Source organism: Chiroxiphia lanceolata, chromosome 20 (genome assembly GCF_009829145.1).
Source record: "Chiroxiphia lanceolata isolate bChiLan1 chromosome 20, bChiLan1.pri, whole genome shotgun sequence".
NCBI lineage: Eukaryota > Metazoa > Chordata > Aves > Passeriformes > Pipridae > Chiroxiphia > Chiroxiphia lanceolata.
In genome coordinates this window covers 5,030,624-5,046,360 of record NC_045656.1, presented here as the reverse complement: position 1 = coordinate 5,046,360, position 15,737 = coordinate 5,030,624, and the positions used below count along the sequence as shown (strand labels likewise).

The window sequence follows — 15,737 nt, the reverse complement described above, 5'->3', positions numbered from 1 at the left end:
GGTCCCCACACTTACCAGGAAGACAAGGCAGTGCAGGAGCAGGGTGTAGAAGAAGGCAATGGTACGAGCGGTCTTGTTGGACAGGATGAGCCGTCCCTGCAGAAGAGCAGAACAGAAAATCCCATTTTAATGTGGGTCAGTGGAAACCACTTCTCCCTGTGCACAGGTTCAGAGAGACCCTCAGCAAGACTGGGGCCCTGTTCCTCCTAGACCCCATATAAACATACACTGAGGGGGGATGCTTTGCCCACCTCCAAGCAGTCATGGCTCCTTCAAGGTGGCTGCACAAGTGCCTATGCTCTCAGCCCAAAATTGCCCAAATCGAGGTGAATCCAGGGTTGCAAACTGTGGGCTTTCCCCCACTGAAAACTCTCTTGGGGAGTTATTTTAAGTCACTTTACCTCAGCTTTCTCCAGCAGCTCTACCTGCTCCTGCTGTGCCAGCCCTGACTCAGTGCCTGCTGTGGCTCAGCACTGCTCCAGAGAGAAACCCCGGCAGTAATTAAGTCTTGCACATTTTTAATTCATGAGCTCAAACAACTTGTGATTTGCAGCATCCCCTCACCACTTCCTCTGCAGGGCAATGGAGCCAAGGCTGCTCCCAGAAGCTGGCCCTGGTGTCCCCTGTCTCTGGCTCTGCAAGATCTGTCCTGAAAGAGTCACCTTTCACGTTTGCCAGTCCTGTGCCAGCACACAGGGCTGTCCACGCTCTCCAGGGACTGAAACCCCGTGGGGTTGGGATGATTTGCCCTCCAGCCCCTCATTTTGGAGAGGCCACAGCCAGCCCCTGATGATGTCTGAGCCCTTTTGGCACATGACACAGATGTCCCAATGGGAAAACCTTCACATTCATCCCTTCAAAACAGCCAAAGTCAGGAGCAGCCGCAGCCTGGGAGAGCAGCTTGCAAAGGATGTGCCTGCCTTCCTTCACAGCCACTCTTTATTCCTGCTGTAAAACTCAGGGACTCATTATGGACATAAGCACATTCCCCAACCACCACATGGGCTTTCCAAAGCTGGCATTAAAGCCCACAGATCTCCCACCAAACCCATTCTGGGCTGAAATCATCTTTGCTATTCACAGCCACGGCGGAGGCTGCTGTAACAAACAAGATTATGTTCTTAAATATTCCCAAGGAATAACTCCCCTAAGTCAGTTTTTTTTTTTTGTGAATGCCTTTCATTAATTCTCCGTGGTGCTGGCACGCCACACTATCCATATTCATGTTGGCATTTGCTTGGTTTTTATGCAAATGACAACTCTGCCTTTATTACAAGACATTTCTGTGTTCTGGGGCTGCTGCAGACCAGCGGTCCCGCGTTACGCCGGATAGCCAGGGGTTAACTCAGCCAAAACCCAATCCTGAGCCTGCTGCTCATGTCTCAAATTTTCTTATTTTATCTCAGAAAGTAGCATTCATCCCTAAGAGATGGCAGCTCAAACCTGCAGTGGCAGCAGCAGCTCTTCTGTCCGCTGCAGCTCAGGCAAGGAGCTGCTGCAGAAACCACAGCTCCCCAGTATTTTCCCTCACGCTTTTTGGAAGGAAGAACCAGAGCAGGAAGGATCAGGGCTTGTGAAGAGGTTTTTATGGAGAATGCAATAAGAAATCACTGTGTGCCTGAGGATGCTGTGCTGTGTGAGGCAGAGCATCTCCCCTGGGGCGTGGGACCCTCTGCAGCCCCTCACACTTCTGCTCCCGAGTTGTGTGGGGTGCTGGGACTCCCTCATAGTCTCCTATGAGGGAGATCAGGCTGAGCAAAGAGGCTTTACCCCTGGTCAGCCCTTGGCTGGGGGTGCAGCTCTGAGCCCCCCGTCACGCTACAAGCCAGAGGAGAGGTGCTTGGAATCACAGAACAGAATCATAGAACCGTGTAGGTTGGAAAAAACACCCAAGATCATCGAGTCCAACTCTTCCCCCAGCACTGCCAAGGTCACTACTAAACCATGTCCCCAGGTGCCACATCTACATGTCTTTTAAATCCCTCCAGGAATGGTGACTCCACCACTGCCCTGGGCAGCAAGGGAAGAAAGTGACTGTTCCTAAACTGAGCCCCAGCATGGCCCGGTGAGATCTGCACCCCGGCCTGGGGGAGCAGGGAGGGGGGCCCCTCACTGCCTGAGGCCAAGCCCAGCAGCCCCATTCCTCATGCAGGAGCTGGGATAAAAACCTCTCACCTCCCACTCATGCACAGCAGTGCAGCCCACTCACCATGCTCAGCGTGGCTTTGTCCCAGGGACTGAGGCTCAGGTACTTCCGCTGGCGTTCCTGCAAGGAAACCACACAAGAAGCTGATTTTTGAGGCTCAAAGGGTCAAATTTGGAGTTTGCAAACCAGGGAAGGAGCTCTGTGCTCCAAGATGTTCCTATTTGCCCCCCACTCCCAGCCACAGGGGACATCATCCAGGGGCACAATGACTTTTATTTTTTATTTTTTGAAGTGGATGGCGTTCGAGTGTGTTTTATTCTTTCAGAGTGCTATCCCTGGATTTCAGCTGGGCAATGATCCCACAGCAGACAGGAGAGTGCCAGGGGCTTTTCATACCTTCCTGCTGAAGGAGGAGAAGGGGTCCAGGCGTTCCTCGTACTGGGAGGAGTAGCGCTGCTCTGTGTCATCCCTGCTGCCGCCCTGGGGGAGCAAAGGCAGGGTGAGAACCAGTGGGCCCCGGGATGCAAAGGGTGTGTGGACACCCAGAACAGGGACACAACCCCCCAGTCCCCCTGGGCTGCTCATTTGGAAGCAATGACCCCCAAAAGATGGAGCAACACAGCCCAGAGCTGTGACAGACAGCATCTGTCCCTTTTGGAAAGGAGAAGCACAACAGGAGCTATTGAACAAAGTCCTTTCTTCATAAAATTGTAGAATGATTTGGGTTGAAGGGATCTTAAAGGCCATCTAGTTCCAACCCCCTGCCATGGGCAGGGACACCTTCCACTAGACCAGGTTGTTACGTCAGCGGATTCTTCCATGGGGACTCCCTGTTTCTCCTGTGACTCCCTATTTTTTGCCCTTTCTGTGAAATAATTTTCCTCTCTGTCACCCCAGAGAGCTCCACCTGGGCTAGTGTAAATCCCTCTCTGAATTCCTTTGCTGCTGGGCCACACAGGAGGGAGAGGTTTAGGAGGAGGAAATCATTCTTTAAACACAGGGCTGTTCTTAGCTGGGCAAAGGGCAAGGAAAATGAAGTGCAAAGAAGGGAAAGATTTGGGTGGGTTCAGACAGGCTGGATTTTATCCTTCTCCTGGGACAGAGGCTCCCCTTGTAGAGCCCTGGCAGCAGCAAGCCCCGAGGATGCTCGTGCAGCCTGCACATCTCTGCTCCTCCTTCCTGCAACGCTGCCTCTGCAGGTCACCAGAACTGCAGATTCCACATCATTCCTACCCAAACCCAGCCTGGAAATGGGCATGGGCGTGGGCACGGGCACGGGCACAGCCTGGTGCAAGCTCTGGCTCAAGGGCTCTGGTGCTAATCCACCCCCTCTGCCCAGCACTGTCCCTCTCCCTCTCTGCCCTGCCAGGCATTCACCGAGGCCCTTCTGTGCCTGTTCCTGCGTGCAGTGGGTTGTCCTGCCCAGCCACCATGGCTGGTTGTTAACTCTGCTGTGTAAACCTTTAGCAAATGTGCCCTTACACCCCGCAACCCGATCCCACAGGTCACCGTGGTGAGAGCAGCTCCCCATTTAGGGGCGATGAACTCGCCACGGCCTGGCCTTATTGAATGATCTCTGAGGAGTATTTTTAACGTGTCACATGCCCGATTAGGGGGTGAATTATGCAATCCCCCGGCGCTGCTGCCATGGAGGGTTTTGCTCTTTGAGCTCATGTCAATGGCATGCAGGGGTTGCCTTGTGGCCGTGGATAAACATGGGTATGATATTCCGCAGGAGAAATGGGAAAAAATGTCAGAGGGGGTGACCTGGCGTCATCACTGAGACATAAATAAAAGAACCAAATAAGGTCCTTCACAGCTGTAGGAGTTTCCCTTACCCAAATGCTATTAAAGTATCTGTCAATAAAACGGACTCGGTCCAGGCAGCACGGGAAGGGAGCACAGAGGGGGGTGGGATGGCAGGGAACTGGTGTCCCCTTCATTCGTGGGACTTTTGCAGTTATAAGGGAAGCCCGAGGTCAGGACAGCCTGGCTCTGACCAGGGAAGTGGTTGCAAGGGAAAGCTTCCAGGCAGCCTGACCTGCCTGCAAAACCCCCACGATTTCCAGGGATGAACCTCCCGAGGGACACAGCATGAGCAGAGCAGGTTGCAGCTAAGACTGTTTCCCCTCCCTAGCCTCCTCCTGGTGTTGATGGGATGTTTTTGGGCTGGTTTCTTCTCTTTTAGGACTGTCTGTCTTCTGGCTGACCAGGGAGCAGCTCTCTCTGCTGGCTACAAGAAGTTCAGGGTGATGGGGAATGAGCACAGGAGGAGTTTCCAGGCTCTAACTGCAGGGACTTATTGCAGGAGGTCCCAGCTTAACTGCTGTCTGCATGGTCAGGCAGGACCATCTGTGATTGCCTGCTGGAGCATCACATTGTCAGCAATGAGCATGAAAGTGGGGTGTAGCAGCTCTTTTAGTGGGGAAATTTGAGCTTCTGGCTTAGATGTCAGACACCCTCCAGCACAGATCAAAACAGCCTTCCCAGCAGAGAGGCTGGGTCCCTGCTCCTGTGGGCAGAGCACTGCACCCTTTTCCACCTCAATTAGCTCCCATTTTCCATGCAAGGTGAATGTGAGTACTGCACAATTTCCCCGTTGCTCCTGTGGGGCAATGGTCTGAGCCTGGGGATTGTCCATGTGTGCGAACCCAGCTGGAGCACGGACAGACAGACAGACAGATGGACACTCACCCGGCCAGGGTAGCTCTGCAGGAACTTGATCTTCTCATAGAGCTTGATGTTGTCAGCTCTGAGGTTGTCCAGCTCGCTCTGGAGCGCGTGCACCGTGTGCTGCATCATCCGGTTCTCCTGCAGCAAGGAGGGGAAAACGGGATCTAACTGGGTGGGAGGTAGGAGCTGGGGGTGATTTGGTGCATCCAGCCAGTCCTTTCTCAGGAGTTAAAATCCCCTGGGGCTTTGAATTACAATTGCTCCCAAATCAGAACTGCCTCGGGTGTGGCAGAGTGCGGCTCCCAGCCCTGAACCACGAAGAACCACATCCCTCCGTGCCCAAAGGAGGGCTGGGGCAGCCAAGGTGGCCGTGGGTGGCTTTGGGCTGAGACGTGGCCCCCCATGGGAGGTGCACAGCCAACCTGATGGCTTTGAAAAGGTTGTTTTGAGCTGTCCTTCAGTTTGGATTTTTACCCCAAACCGCATTCCCTACGTGCTTTCTCCACGGTGCCCCCAAATGCTGTGCCAGGTGGCCAAACACCCACGAGGCTACAGGGATTTGGACCTGCTTTCAAACTGGAGCAACAGGGATGGGCTGGGCGAGGCTTTGGGCCTGCTCACAGCAGAATATATTTTCCTCTTGCTTGCAGTGGCTGATACTAAACTCCCTGCAGGTCACTAAAGCAGCAGCCCCAGGTCCTGCAGCCCCCACAGCCCCCTCCCCACCAGACATACCCCCTCCAGCTCCTGGTTCCTGGCCCGGAAGCGTTCCCTCTGGCTGGAGATGATGGAGAGGAGTGAGTCCACCTGCCCCTCAGGGAATGAGGTGCCAGGGGATGGAGGGTGACCTGTGGACAAGGTTTGGCATGAGAGATGACCTGGCAGATGCCCACCATCCACCCCAGGGATCCTCTCTGTGACACTGAGGGACTTTGGGGGCACCCAGATAAACTCCTGTATACAGTTACTGCAGCATGGACTAGTTTATGGTTTGGGTGGGTTTTGTTTTTCATTTTTAGGGACTTATCCTGGAAATGTACAGGAAAACCAATTGCATTATTTGGTACAACCCATGGCTGCCTTTCCCTGACCACAACCCTTCCCATCTCTACCAGACTCTCTCCTGTAGCTTTTGCAGCAGTTGCAGCCCTAAAAAAAGCCAGAGAGCCACAACCAGACCCTCCATCCACACTCATCTCTCCCCTACCCCGACCCTGCAGCCATCACCAGCTTGCTGTGCCTGGGAACCCAATTTGGGGTGCACCACATGGTTGCCCCCACGATGGGGCTCTCTGGGTGCCTGGGGGGAATCTGTGGCAAATCCTTCCTGCTCTTCCTTCCCAGCAGTGGGAGGCATCCAGGGCCAAGGAGAAATATGTCCCCAAGGCCATGACTCAACTGGCTGCACAGAGCAGCTATTCATAGAGCAGGATGGGTGGCTGCAGGTTGTTTGGCTTGGTGGGACTGTTGCTGTGATATTGTTTATCGTGTGTTTTCAGAACCTTTCAAAACAAAACAAAACAAAAAAAGCCAGAACAAAACCCCCCAAAAAACCAAAACCAACAACAACAAAAAAAGAAAATAAAAAAAGGAAAGGAACTGTTTTGCTTTTTGTTTGTTTGTTTGTTTTTGGTTTTTTTTTCCAGAGGAGCCAGGAGTTATTTGTTTTCAATTCATTTTCTCCTGCAGACCTCAGCACAGGAGCTGATGTAAAGGAAATGTTTCACTCGCTGTCTCCAGAGGAGTTTGGTGTGGGAGGAGCAGGAGGCAGAGCACAGGGTGTTTGGTTCAGCCTGGGTTCACCAGCTCAGCACAGAGCCAGGCCTGGCACGTGCCTGCTGCACCACCTCGGGAACAGCTGGAGGATGGATGAGCCATGCCCAGCATGGGAAACCCATCACTGGTCCCAGTGAAGGACATGCTGGGCAGGGGATGCCTGAGCTGGCTCCAGAGCACCCTCACACTGCCATCCCTGGAGAGGTGACACCCTGCCCATGGCACCAGGGTGTCCCCCCAGCACAGCCCCAGCTTTGCACCCCCCTCTCACCGTAAAACAGCGCCGTGGCCTCCTTGATGGGCTCAGGGATCTTCTCCAGGCTGGGGCTGGCAGCGCCCTGGGCAGCACAAGCAGAAGGGATTGAGCATTTCCCACCCACCCAAAGGTGCCTGGACAAAGCAAACCCCTCCTGGACGCTGCTACTGCCCCGACACCTGCACCCACGAGGCACTCTGCAAGGATCAAGACTGAGACAACATGGAGAGGTTGGTGTTCAACCTCAAATCCCAGCCTTTGCCCGGGAAGAAGGGCTGGATGGTTCCTGGATGCCACTGCCACCACCCCCTCCCACCCCAGTGCAAGGGCACGATGCAAACCTCTGCTGGGTGAGTTGTCAGGAAGGAAGAAGAGGAAGAAAAAAAAAAAGAAGGGGAAAAAAAGAGAAGGTAAACACGCCTCAGGTCTGCTGCTGACCCTGCAGCAGTGACAGCCAACCCCTGGGGCCATCTGGAGTGGTCCCCTGCCCTCTGCCAGGGCTGGGGTTACCTCTGCATCCGGGCGGTGCACGGCAGACAGGGCTTGGATGGTGCTGAGGTCGTGCTCCAGCTTGGCCACGAGCTCCTTTTGTCCAGCCAGCGTGGACACGGCCTCTGTCAGCTGGATCTGCAGCTCTGCACAGCGCACTGGAAAACAGAGCCAGGGCTGTCACCCGGGGGGAGCCCAAAACCCCTCACTGTGCCAAGCAGACACCAAAAAGCTGAGAAACCCCCACCTGGAGCACCAGAGCCAACTCATGGACAGCAACTCCCTTCTCTCCTCATTTCTGAGGGCACACCAGCAATCCCTGCTCAGCACCAGGGGTCCCTCCCACCTTGGTGATGCCTCAGGGTGGGCACAGTCCCTGGGCAAGACCAGCGCCACGTCCCAGTGGGAGCAGGCAATGGGAGCAGGCAGCTACCTGTACAGCTGCTTCAAAGGTATCAGCAAGGTATTTTTAGTGCCCCAGGGGTACCTGGCAGCGTCCTGGCTGGGCAGAGTAGGGGGACATGGAGAGGGATAAGGCCCACAGATGGAATCCCAGGTCTGCATGGGAAAGGCGCGATGGAAGAGGCTCTGGGCAGCACATCCCCGGCTGTGAGAGCTGGGACAGGCACTCATGGGGTGGATGGTGACTATGGGGGGGCCACAGCAGGGTGGAGGACACCTCCCAGGAGGGGCTCAGGTGGGACCATTCCTGCCCTCAGGAGCTGGGTCAGGCTGTGCAGCCCCCAGCATCCCTGCTCAGCCAATTTTCTACAAAGGAACCCTCTCTCCAGTTGCCCCCCAGTGTAAAACCCACACCCTAAACCACAACAGGCGCTGCTGGAATGCTTCAGGAGCAAAACAAAAACCTCTCATTCCCCTCACATAACCCCAGCCCAGATGTGAAGCAACAGAGAGATGTGCTAGGGCCAAAATTCAGCTACAGCAAGAGGCACAGGACCAGCACTGCAGGGCAAGCTCCGTGCTCCGTTGGCAAATCCATCCCTGAACTGTCCTGCAGCAGAAATCGACTTGTTTCACCTTCTCCCTCGCTGCCAGCAATGTCTGGGCCTCTCCCTGGCTGAAAAACCTGCTCAGCTCCAGGTTCAGAGCTGGTGCTCTGCACCACCAGCATCTCCACCGCAGGGATGCAGGATACGTCCCTCTGTGCCTGGATTTCCAGGTGGGTGAAAGCTCAGATTCCAGCTGTTCCAGTCCCTCCCTGATAATTCCTGTTGTAATTATTCCCCTGAATTCCAGACAGCTGGAAGGCAAAAAAAAATCCTCATTTATCAACAGCCAGGGAGCAAGAAATGCAGAGGCTGCCTGGGGAGCAGCCGAGCTGGGGGGGGGGCAATAAGGGCAGGCTGTTGCACCCCCGGGGCTCCTACCCTCTCTGAAGCCTTCAGATGAGGGGTGCGACGTGGGTGCAGCTCAATTCCAGCTCCCTCAGCCCTGCCAGGCTGGCAGCCAGTCTGCACACCCCAAAACTGGCTGTGGAGGGGGGTCCTTGCACGGGGTGTGATGCCCTGGCCAAAGGATTGGACTGAGAGCAGCAGCAATGGAGGCTTGAACAAAGTGATGCCCAAAGCCAATGCTGCTTTCCCAGGAAGCAGGGGCTTTGGTGGGGCAAATCCCCCCCTTTTTTGTGTAGACATGGCACCTGAGGACAGTGGTGGCAGTACTGGGGTAATGCTTGGGCTCAATGATCCTAAGTCTTTTTAATCTAAACAATTCCATTATATGAAACACAATTTCCATGTTCATATCACAGAATCACAGGGTGGTTTGGGTTGGGAAGGACCTTAAAGACCATCTCATTCCAACACCTCTGCCATGGGCAGGGACACCTTCCACTAAACTGACCCAAGCCCTGTCCAACCTGGCCTTGAACACTTCCAGGGATGGGGCAGCCACAGCTTCTCTGGGCAACCTGTGCCAGGGCCTCAATACCCTCACAAGGAAGAATTTCTTCCCAATATCCAATCTAAAACTAGATTGGATAAACTTCTTTCAGTTTAAAGCCATTCCTCCTGTCCTATCCATGTTATTCCAAAGGATCAAGGCTTCCTGCAGGGAAGTGGAGGTGATACATGCTTTGAACACAAACCATGGATTTATTTTTTCTCCCCTCTCCATATGTAGTTTATAGCCCCCAATAAAAGGCTCAGGATCGAGCAGAAGTGGTTGTGCTAAAGGCACATCCCACTGGAGGTCAGTGTTTCTCCAGGAATTGGGAGTTGCTGCCTGCTCCAAAACATGGGTGGCCTGATGCAAAATATTTGCATTAACAAGATTTGGAAAGAAGAAAACCTCTTCCCTACGGTTAATTATTCAATTGGCAACCTTTTTAAATTGCATCAAAGTGTAATTGGGGAGCTATTACTGGCCAAACAGGGGCTGTGGGGCCCAATCCTGCACAAGGCAGGGCTGAGCACTGTGCCCAGGCTGCACCACGCTGGGAGCAGAGTGGAGGCTGCCTGGGGCAGGACATGTTCCCTGGCCTCCCACCCTGCCCAAAAAATCCTCTGCAGAGCTGAGCTTTGGCATCCTGCAGAAGGTGACCCAAGCCCTGGGTCCCACCTCCTGGGTCCGTCTCTTGCTTAAAAGCTACGTAACTTTTGGCTTTTGAGTTGCGTGGACTGAGTTTTTCTATTTGCTTGAGAGAAAAAGGGCTGAGCAAAGAAACACATCTCCCACTTTTAAAGGAATCTGCATCCTTCCTTCCCTTAGGTTTCACTCGGCCTTGGCCAGTCTTCTGCAAACCATCCACAAAAAGAGAAAAGACTGGACCCATCTCTAACACTGAAAGCAACCAAATGCACAGTTTCTCTCTCATCTCTCTATCAGTGTCACTCTTCACAGCGGGGCTTTGGTGGTTTTTTTTTTAATCATAACTTTCTTTTTTCAAAGGGGCCGTGACCACCCGCGAGTTCGTCACTTCTCTGCCAGCGACTCTTCACCTCCAGCAGCGGGTGGACAGCTCTCCCAGGAAGACAGGTCAGCTCTGGCATTGAGATCCAGCAAAAGGAAATCTGCCTTTGTCTTCCCTGAGCTGCTGCGCTGGAAAACCTTTGCTCTGACCCCTCAGATGTGCAAATACCTCAAACGCTGCGGAAGACGGAGAGGTACTGCAGAAGATAATGGGACAAAGGAGGTGAAGCCCCGGGGAAACTGAGTTTTAAAGAACAGTAACTTTAGCCTCAAACTCTGTCTTTTGAGGTGGTGGAGAAACTGGGCCTGACATTGCCATTGCCTCACAAAGAAAAGTGAAGTAGTGCAGCAACTGGGCAGGACACGCTGGCAGAAGCCACCTACCTTGGCTGGTGCCACGCTCCAGTGCCCCCTTGGCGGGTGCAGGAAGGTCCAATTTATCCTTGTCTGATACACAGGAAATGAGAAGCTGAGACTGGACTATTCCCACCCCTGGAAGTGCTCAAGGCCAGTCTGGATGTGGCTTTGAGCAACCTGGTCCAGTGGAAGGTGTCGCTGCTTATGGACTTGGTGACCTTTAAAGGTCTCTTCCAACCCAAACCATTTGATGATTCAGTGATATCTTGCCCCAAACTGAATGAGTGATCAGGAAGAGCCTCTGCTCAAAGGATGTGATCTAAAGATGTCTGTTCTGGGAAGTCTAAATGTACCTCCAACCCACTGCTGGGGGAGCACAGCCATGGATGACACTGCCATGGGATGTGTGTTCCTGGAAATAACATAAAGGATCTGCGTGTGGACAGGCCACGTGGAGAGAACGAAGGTGCCTCACACAGAGTGAAAACAAAACAGTCCTAAAGTGAGAATAAAAGATTCAGATGAACCTCACACTTCTTTCACTGTGAACAGCCCCGTGAGCCTTGTGCCGTTCCAAAGCTGCAGGTTAAATCCCTGCAGTGAATATTGAGGAAAACAATCCCAGAGCCCCAGTCTCCACGGGCACGTTGGAGGGGAACAGGGAGCCTGGCAGATGCCAGGGCTCATCGGGAGGGCCTGTGAGACCACGAGCCCAGCGCTGCCACGGAGCAACAGCAACTCTGACTCCTGTAACAAGCCCCAGCAATTGGGCTCCCTTGGCAAATCATCCAAAATAAACAGCATCTGTTTTCACAGATGGAGAAAATTAAGACACACTAGCAACTTAGTTTGAAGTTATAAGGCCAGACATAAATAAACGAGAGGCAATCTTTCCATAAGATGGTGGCTTGATTACTGAGGATACAGACAGATGAATAAATCACCTTGGGGTGAGATAGGCTGTAACTTGCTACACATCCATGAGACTGAAGTAACTGCTCATGTATATCCTCTGAGCCCGAAGGAAATGAGAGGTAAGTGGTATTGCTGAAGGGATCAGGGTAGGAGCACACACATGGGCAGTTATGGCAAATTAGCTGATGCTCTGCAAGTTCACACCCTGATTTGCCTTGTGGGAACTTTTTAATCTCCCTCCGTTACTGTCTGGCCTCCTCAAATTTACATAAACTGTAAAAAAACCCAAGAAAACAAGCTGAGAAGTGATGTGGCACGCTGGGAGCTTTCTTTGAAAAGTCAACTGAAGTGCACTGAAACCCACTACTTCAAAGGGTTTAAGTGTATTTTACTGACTGGAAGGAAGATGATGGTAAGATAACTAAACCTTGGAGTACCTTGGCATGAGGGCTCAAAGCTGGAGACTCACTCAACACAAACACGGGTGTCTGAGAGTGCCAGAAGCAGGAGCAGAAGCCAAAAGAAGCAGCAGGAAGCAGAGTCCACCACGGGCCCTTTGATTTTTCCAGCTTGTTCACCTTTCCCCACGTTGGGCCACTCCAGTTAATGGCTGGGCTGCTGTGGACAGTGACTTGGAAGTTGAAATCATGGTTCTTCCCCATGCAGAAATAAGTGCCAAGACTTCCTGGCATCCCTGTCCAACAAAGCCTTACCTCCGGCTCTACCTGATGCCAGAGCTCCCAAGGTTTATACACAAACTAAGGCACAGTTTCAGGCTCTTGAAACACTTGGCATTTACCTTCTAAGAAAGTCCGAAAAAGACTGTTCTTGCCCAAAGTCCTGCTGCCCTTCCAGGAGAATCAAAGGCAGATGACTTGACCCTGTGCTTTGGGGTTGAAGGGGTGAGGGGGACACGGTCAGCACGCTGCAGAGTCAATCCTGGATGCACGGGATGATTTTCTCTGCCCTCTTTTTGATCTATGAAGGTGCCAAGGAAGAAAGATCTGAGCCAAAATCCTCCCCGCAACAGGAAGGTTGTCCAAGGCCTTTCAGTGTTGTACAGCCCGATGGTTGCAGTTCTGTCTTGACCTTTTCATGGTGAGGGACAGCATTTCTGCACGGCCCAGAGCACGTGGGAGTCACTCAATCTGTCTTCATGCAAAGCCTTTTCCCTGGGGCCACCACTGAGCTGTCAGTAGGCTGAGAAACAGGACAAGGAGGCAGGGAAAGATTGAATATTTCTTCTCCATATGGCATCAGAGCCCTGTCTCCTGGGATCTGAGGTGCAAATCTCTTCAGAGTAAAGGCCAAAGAGTAGGCTGTGGTGCAAAAACCCAGCTGGGCTGTCTGCTGAGGTGCATCTCACCTCACAGAAGGCAATGAAAAATCACTCTCATCCTAAGGGACCACATTCTTCCACGAATCTCCCAAGACTGAATAAAGATACTGGAAATCAAGTGCTCCAGAGATCCCACCAGCACTACAGAAGTCACACAAGAACTGGGTTTTTGGGACATTTTAAAGCAACTTCTCTAGAAATCTCCAGGTCACTCAGCTCTAAGAGCACCTGAGCAGCCAAAATGCCTGGAATCTGGGAATCATCTCAGCCTGCAATGTTGCTTATGGGTATCCACTGGGCTGTCCTGGTTTACTTGTACCTGCCATGAGATCATTCTGTGATCAGACCTCCTGCAAGGTTTCTGAAAGGGCGAAAAAAGCAAGGAGATGATGAAAAGAAAGGAGTAATGACACCTCTAAAAGCCATCTGCAAGTTCTAGCACAATCTACCTGGTCTTTATGCACAGATACCAGCCCTGGAAAAGCTCCAGGAGTGAAGCAGTGAGGTTTCCCTGTAGATACAGAGGTTGTAAGCAAAGACATCAAGAATTTCAGTGATGTCCTTCAGGGATGATGTAGAAGATGTGCAGTCCCACACAGGAAGGGCTGGGACTGGCACCAGTCAAGAACAACCCTGCTGTTCTACTTTAAGGTGCTGTCAAAAAGACAGGGAGAAAAGGGGACAATAGAAAGCAGATTCATATCCAACACCCTGAGAACAATATCTGAGACTTCATATGCCCAAGTGACAAAGGGCTGGGAGGTTGCACAGGGAAAAAATCCTCTTGCCCCAGCATCAGCATCCTTCTCTGATCCCTGCAGCCCTTTCTGTCAGTGCCCTCAGGGTCAGCTTGGAAGGTGGCCTTGGGGAAGAGCAGAAGGAGCCACTGAACTGCAGCGAGGTGGGACCAGGGATGGTGGTTTTCAACTAAAAGAAATTAGCTGAAAAAAGAAATACAATTTAGACGAGATCTAAGGAAGAAGGTTTTTTTACGATGAGGGTGGGGAGGCCCTGGCACAGGTTGCCCAGAGCAGCTGTGGCTGTGCCATCCCTGGAAGTGTTTGAGGCCAGGCTCGATGGGGCTTGGAGCAACCTGGTCCAGTGGAAGGCATCCCTGCCCATGGCAAGGGGTTGGATTTCATGACCTTTAAAGGTCCCTTCCAACCCAAACCACTCCATGTCTCTATGGGTGCCTGCCCCACTCACCACCCACCCCTCTGGGTTTCTCTGCCAGCTGCTGGCAGAGGAGGCACAGGCGAGATCTCTTCTCCCTCCCCTCCTTTTCTCCTTTTTTTTTTTCACATTTACAGGGCCTGCTGGGAAGGGCAGGTTTGAAGGATTTCTCCTTCCCTTTCCTCCTGGCCCAGCCACTCCAAAATAAACAGCCCCCAGCAAAGAAACACAGCGCTGCTTAATAAATTCACCCTGTAAGGATCGAGATTTCATAGAAGAAGGGATTATTTCCAAGGGTTCTAAGATAATTACATGGGTAACTAGGAAGAGTTCAAGAAAACAGTTTGAATTTTCTTATCAGTTTCCCATAGCTTGGAGCAAAAAGAAAATAAAATGCTCTACTGTAATCAAATCATGTTTTCTGAAGCCCTCTGTTGGCAAGAACACAATTTCTTCACCACTTCCATTAAAACAGAAATACTTAGGAGAAAATGATAGCATTTCCAACAGGAAAGAATTGGGGCCCAAAAGCACCATGTCAGCCACTCACAGTTTCTTACCTGGTGGGAACACAATGCCATGTGGAAAAATATCCCCCTTCCCACTGAAAGACAGAACTGCCTCTGGCTGATGGTGGGGCAGGAGCTGGACCATGGCCAGTACCTGTGGCACTGAGGTGCCAACTTCCTCCTGCACCCAAGGATCCAACAAACAAGGGCTTTTCCCATTAATCCAGCAAATCCCTGTAACGCTTCCTTATGCAAATCTCACCCATCCAACCCCAGCAGCAGCTCTGTCCCAGCAGGAGCAGTGGTGGCACACAGGAACGTCCCAGTGCTGACCACTGAGGGTCTGTGGGAACACACAGCTTAAAACTTCTTCCCAAGAGGAGATTTTCAACATCCCTTTTGAAGGGCTGCCCCAATGAACCTACCACAAAGATCCAACTATCTCCATGGAAGACTGTTAAGTATCTGCTCCTGACCTCTCACATGCACCCTTGGTGGTTTGGGTTGCCTTCCTACTTTCCCAAAAAATAAACTTTCGGAGAGTAAGGCTTGACAGAGCAGCCTGGTTTTATCCCAGATGCTAAATTCTGAGCTACAATGACCCTTCTCCAGCTTCCCCCAATACCAGGTCTGTGCTTTCACAGGTATAACACATCCCTTGCTTATGACCACGGGTGTGATTTTAGGAGTTCCATGATGATACCACCTAAAGAAAAGTGCAGGTTACAAGTACAAAAATTACCAACCTCAGTCATAGCTTTAAAGGTGTAGCTTTAGCATCACGTTTAAAAAAATTAGGGTCAAATTATACACGATAGTGCCATTTACAGCAATGAACAGTCTGACCAGTTGTTAAAAAGAAGGGGGAAAAAAAAGTGTTAAACCCAGAACCTTCCCATCATGTGGAACAACCTGTTACAGACGTTTCAAAAACCTTTAATTCACAAAAAACCCAGACACAAGCACGCCAGGTAAAACAGAGCACACAGGTAAGGACAAACACACACACACGTGCTCTACTTGACACCCAGAGCATCCAAGCCAGCAGTTTATTCCACCAGTTTTAAAAATACAATCCCACTGATGGATTACAACATCTGTTCCTTACCAAACTTCAAACTCCTGACTCTGTAAATACTGAGAATATTTGTAGGAACAACATCTAAGGCACTA

The 15,737-nt window shown here is 51.8% G+C and overlaps 1 protein-coding gene across 1 annotated transcript in view; it reads right to left on the bottom strand.

The window, feature by feature from the left end:
* The window catches only part of CUX1 (cut like homeobox 1), a 271,733-nt gene that overhangs the window by 3,975 nt on the left and 252,021 nt on the right, over window positions 1-15,737 (bottom strand). Inside the window, exons 15-21 of the mRNA XM_032707454.1 lie at window positions 7,362-7,498; window positions 6,867-6,933; window positions 5,555-5,667; window positions 4,841-4,957; window positions 2,543-2,626; window positions 2,210-2,266; window positions 16-96 (exon numbers count right to left, since the gene is read on the bottom strand). Coding sequence (XP_032563345.1) covers window positions 16-96; window positions 2,210-2,266; window positions 2,543-2,626; window positions 4,841-4,957; window positions 5,555-5,667; window positions 6,867-6,933; window positions 7,362-7,498 — 656 coding nt within the window. The remainder of the gene's footprint in view (window positions 1-15; window positions 97-2,209; window positions 2,267-2,542; window positions 2,627-4,840; window positions 4,958-5,554; window positions 5,668-6,866; window positions 6,934-7,361; window positions 7,499-15,737) is intronic.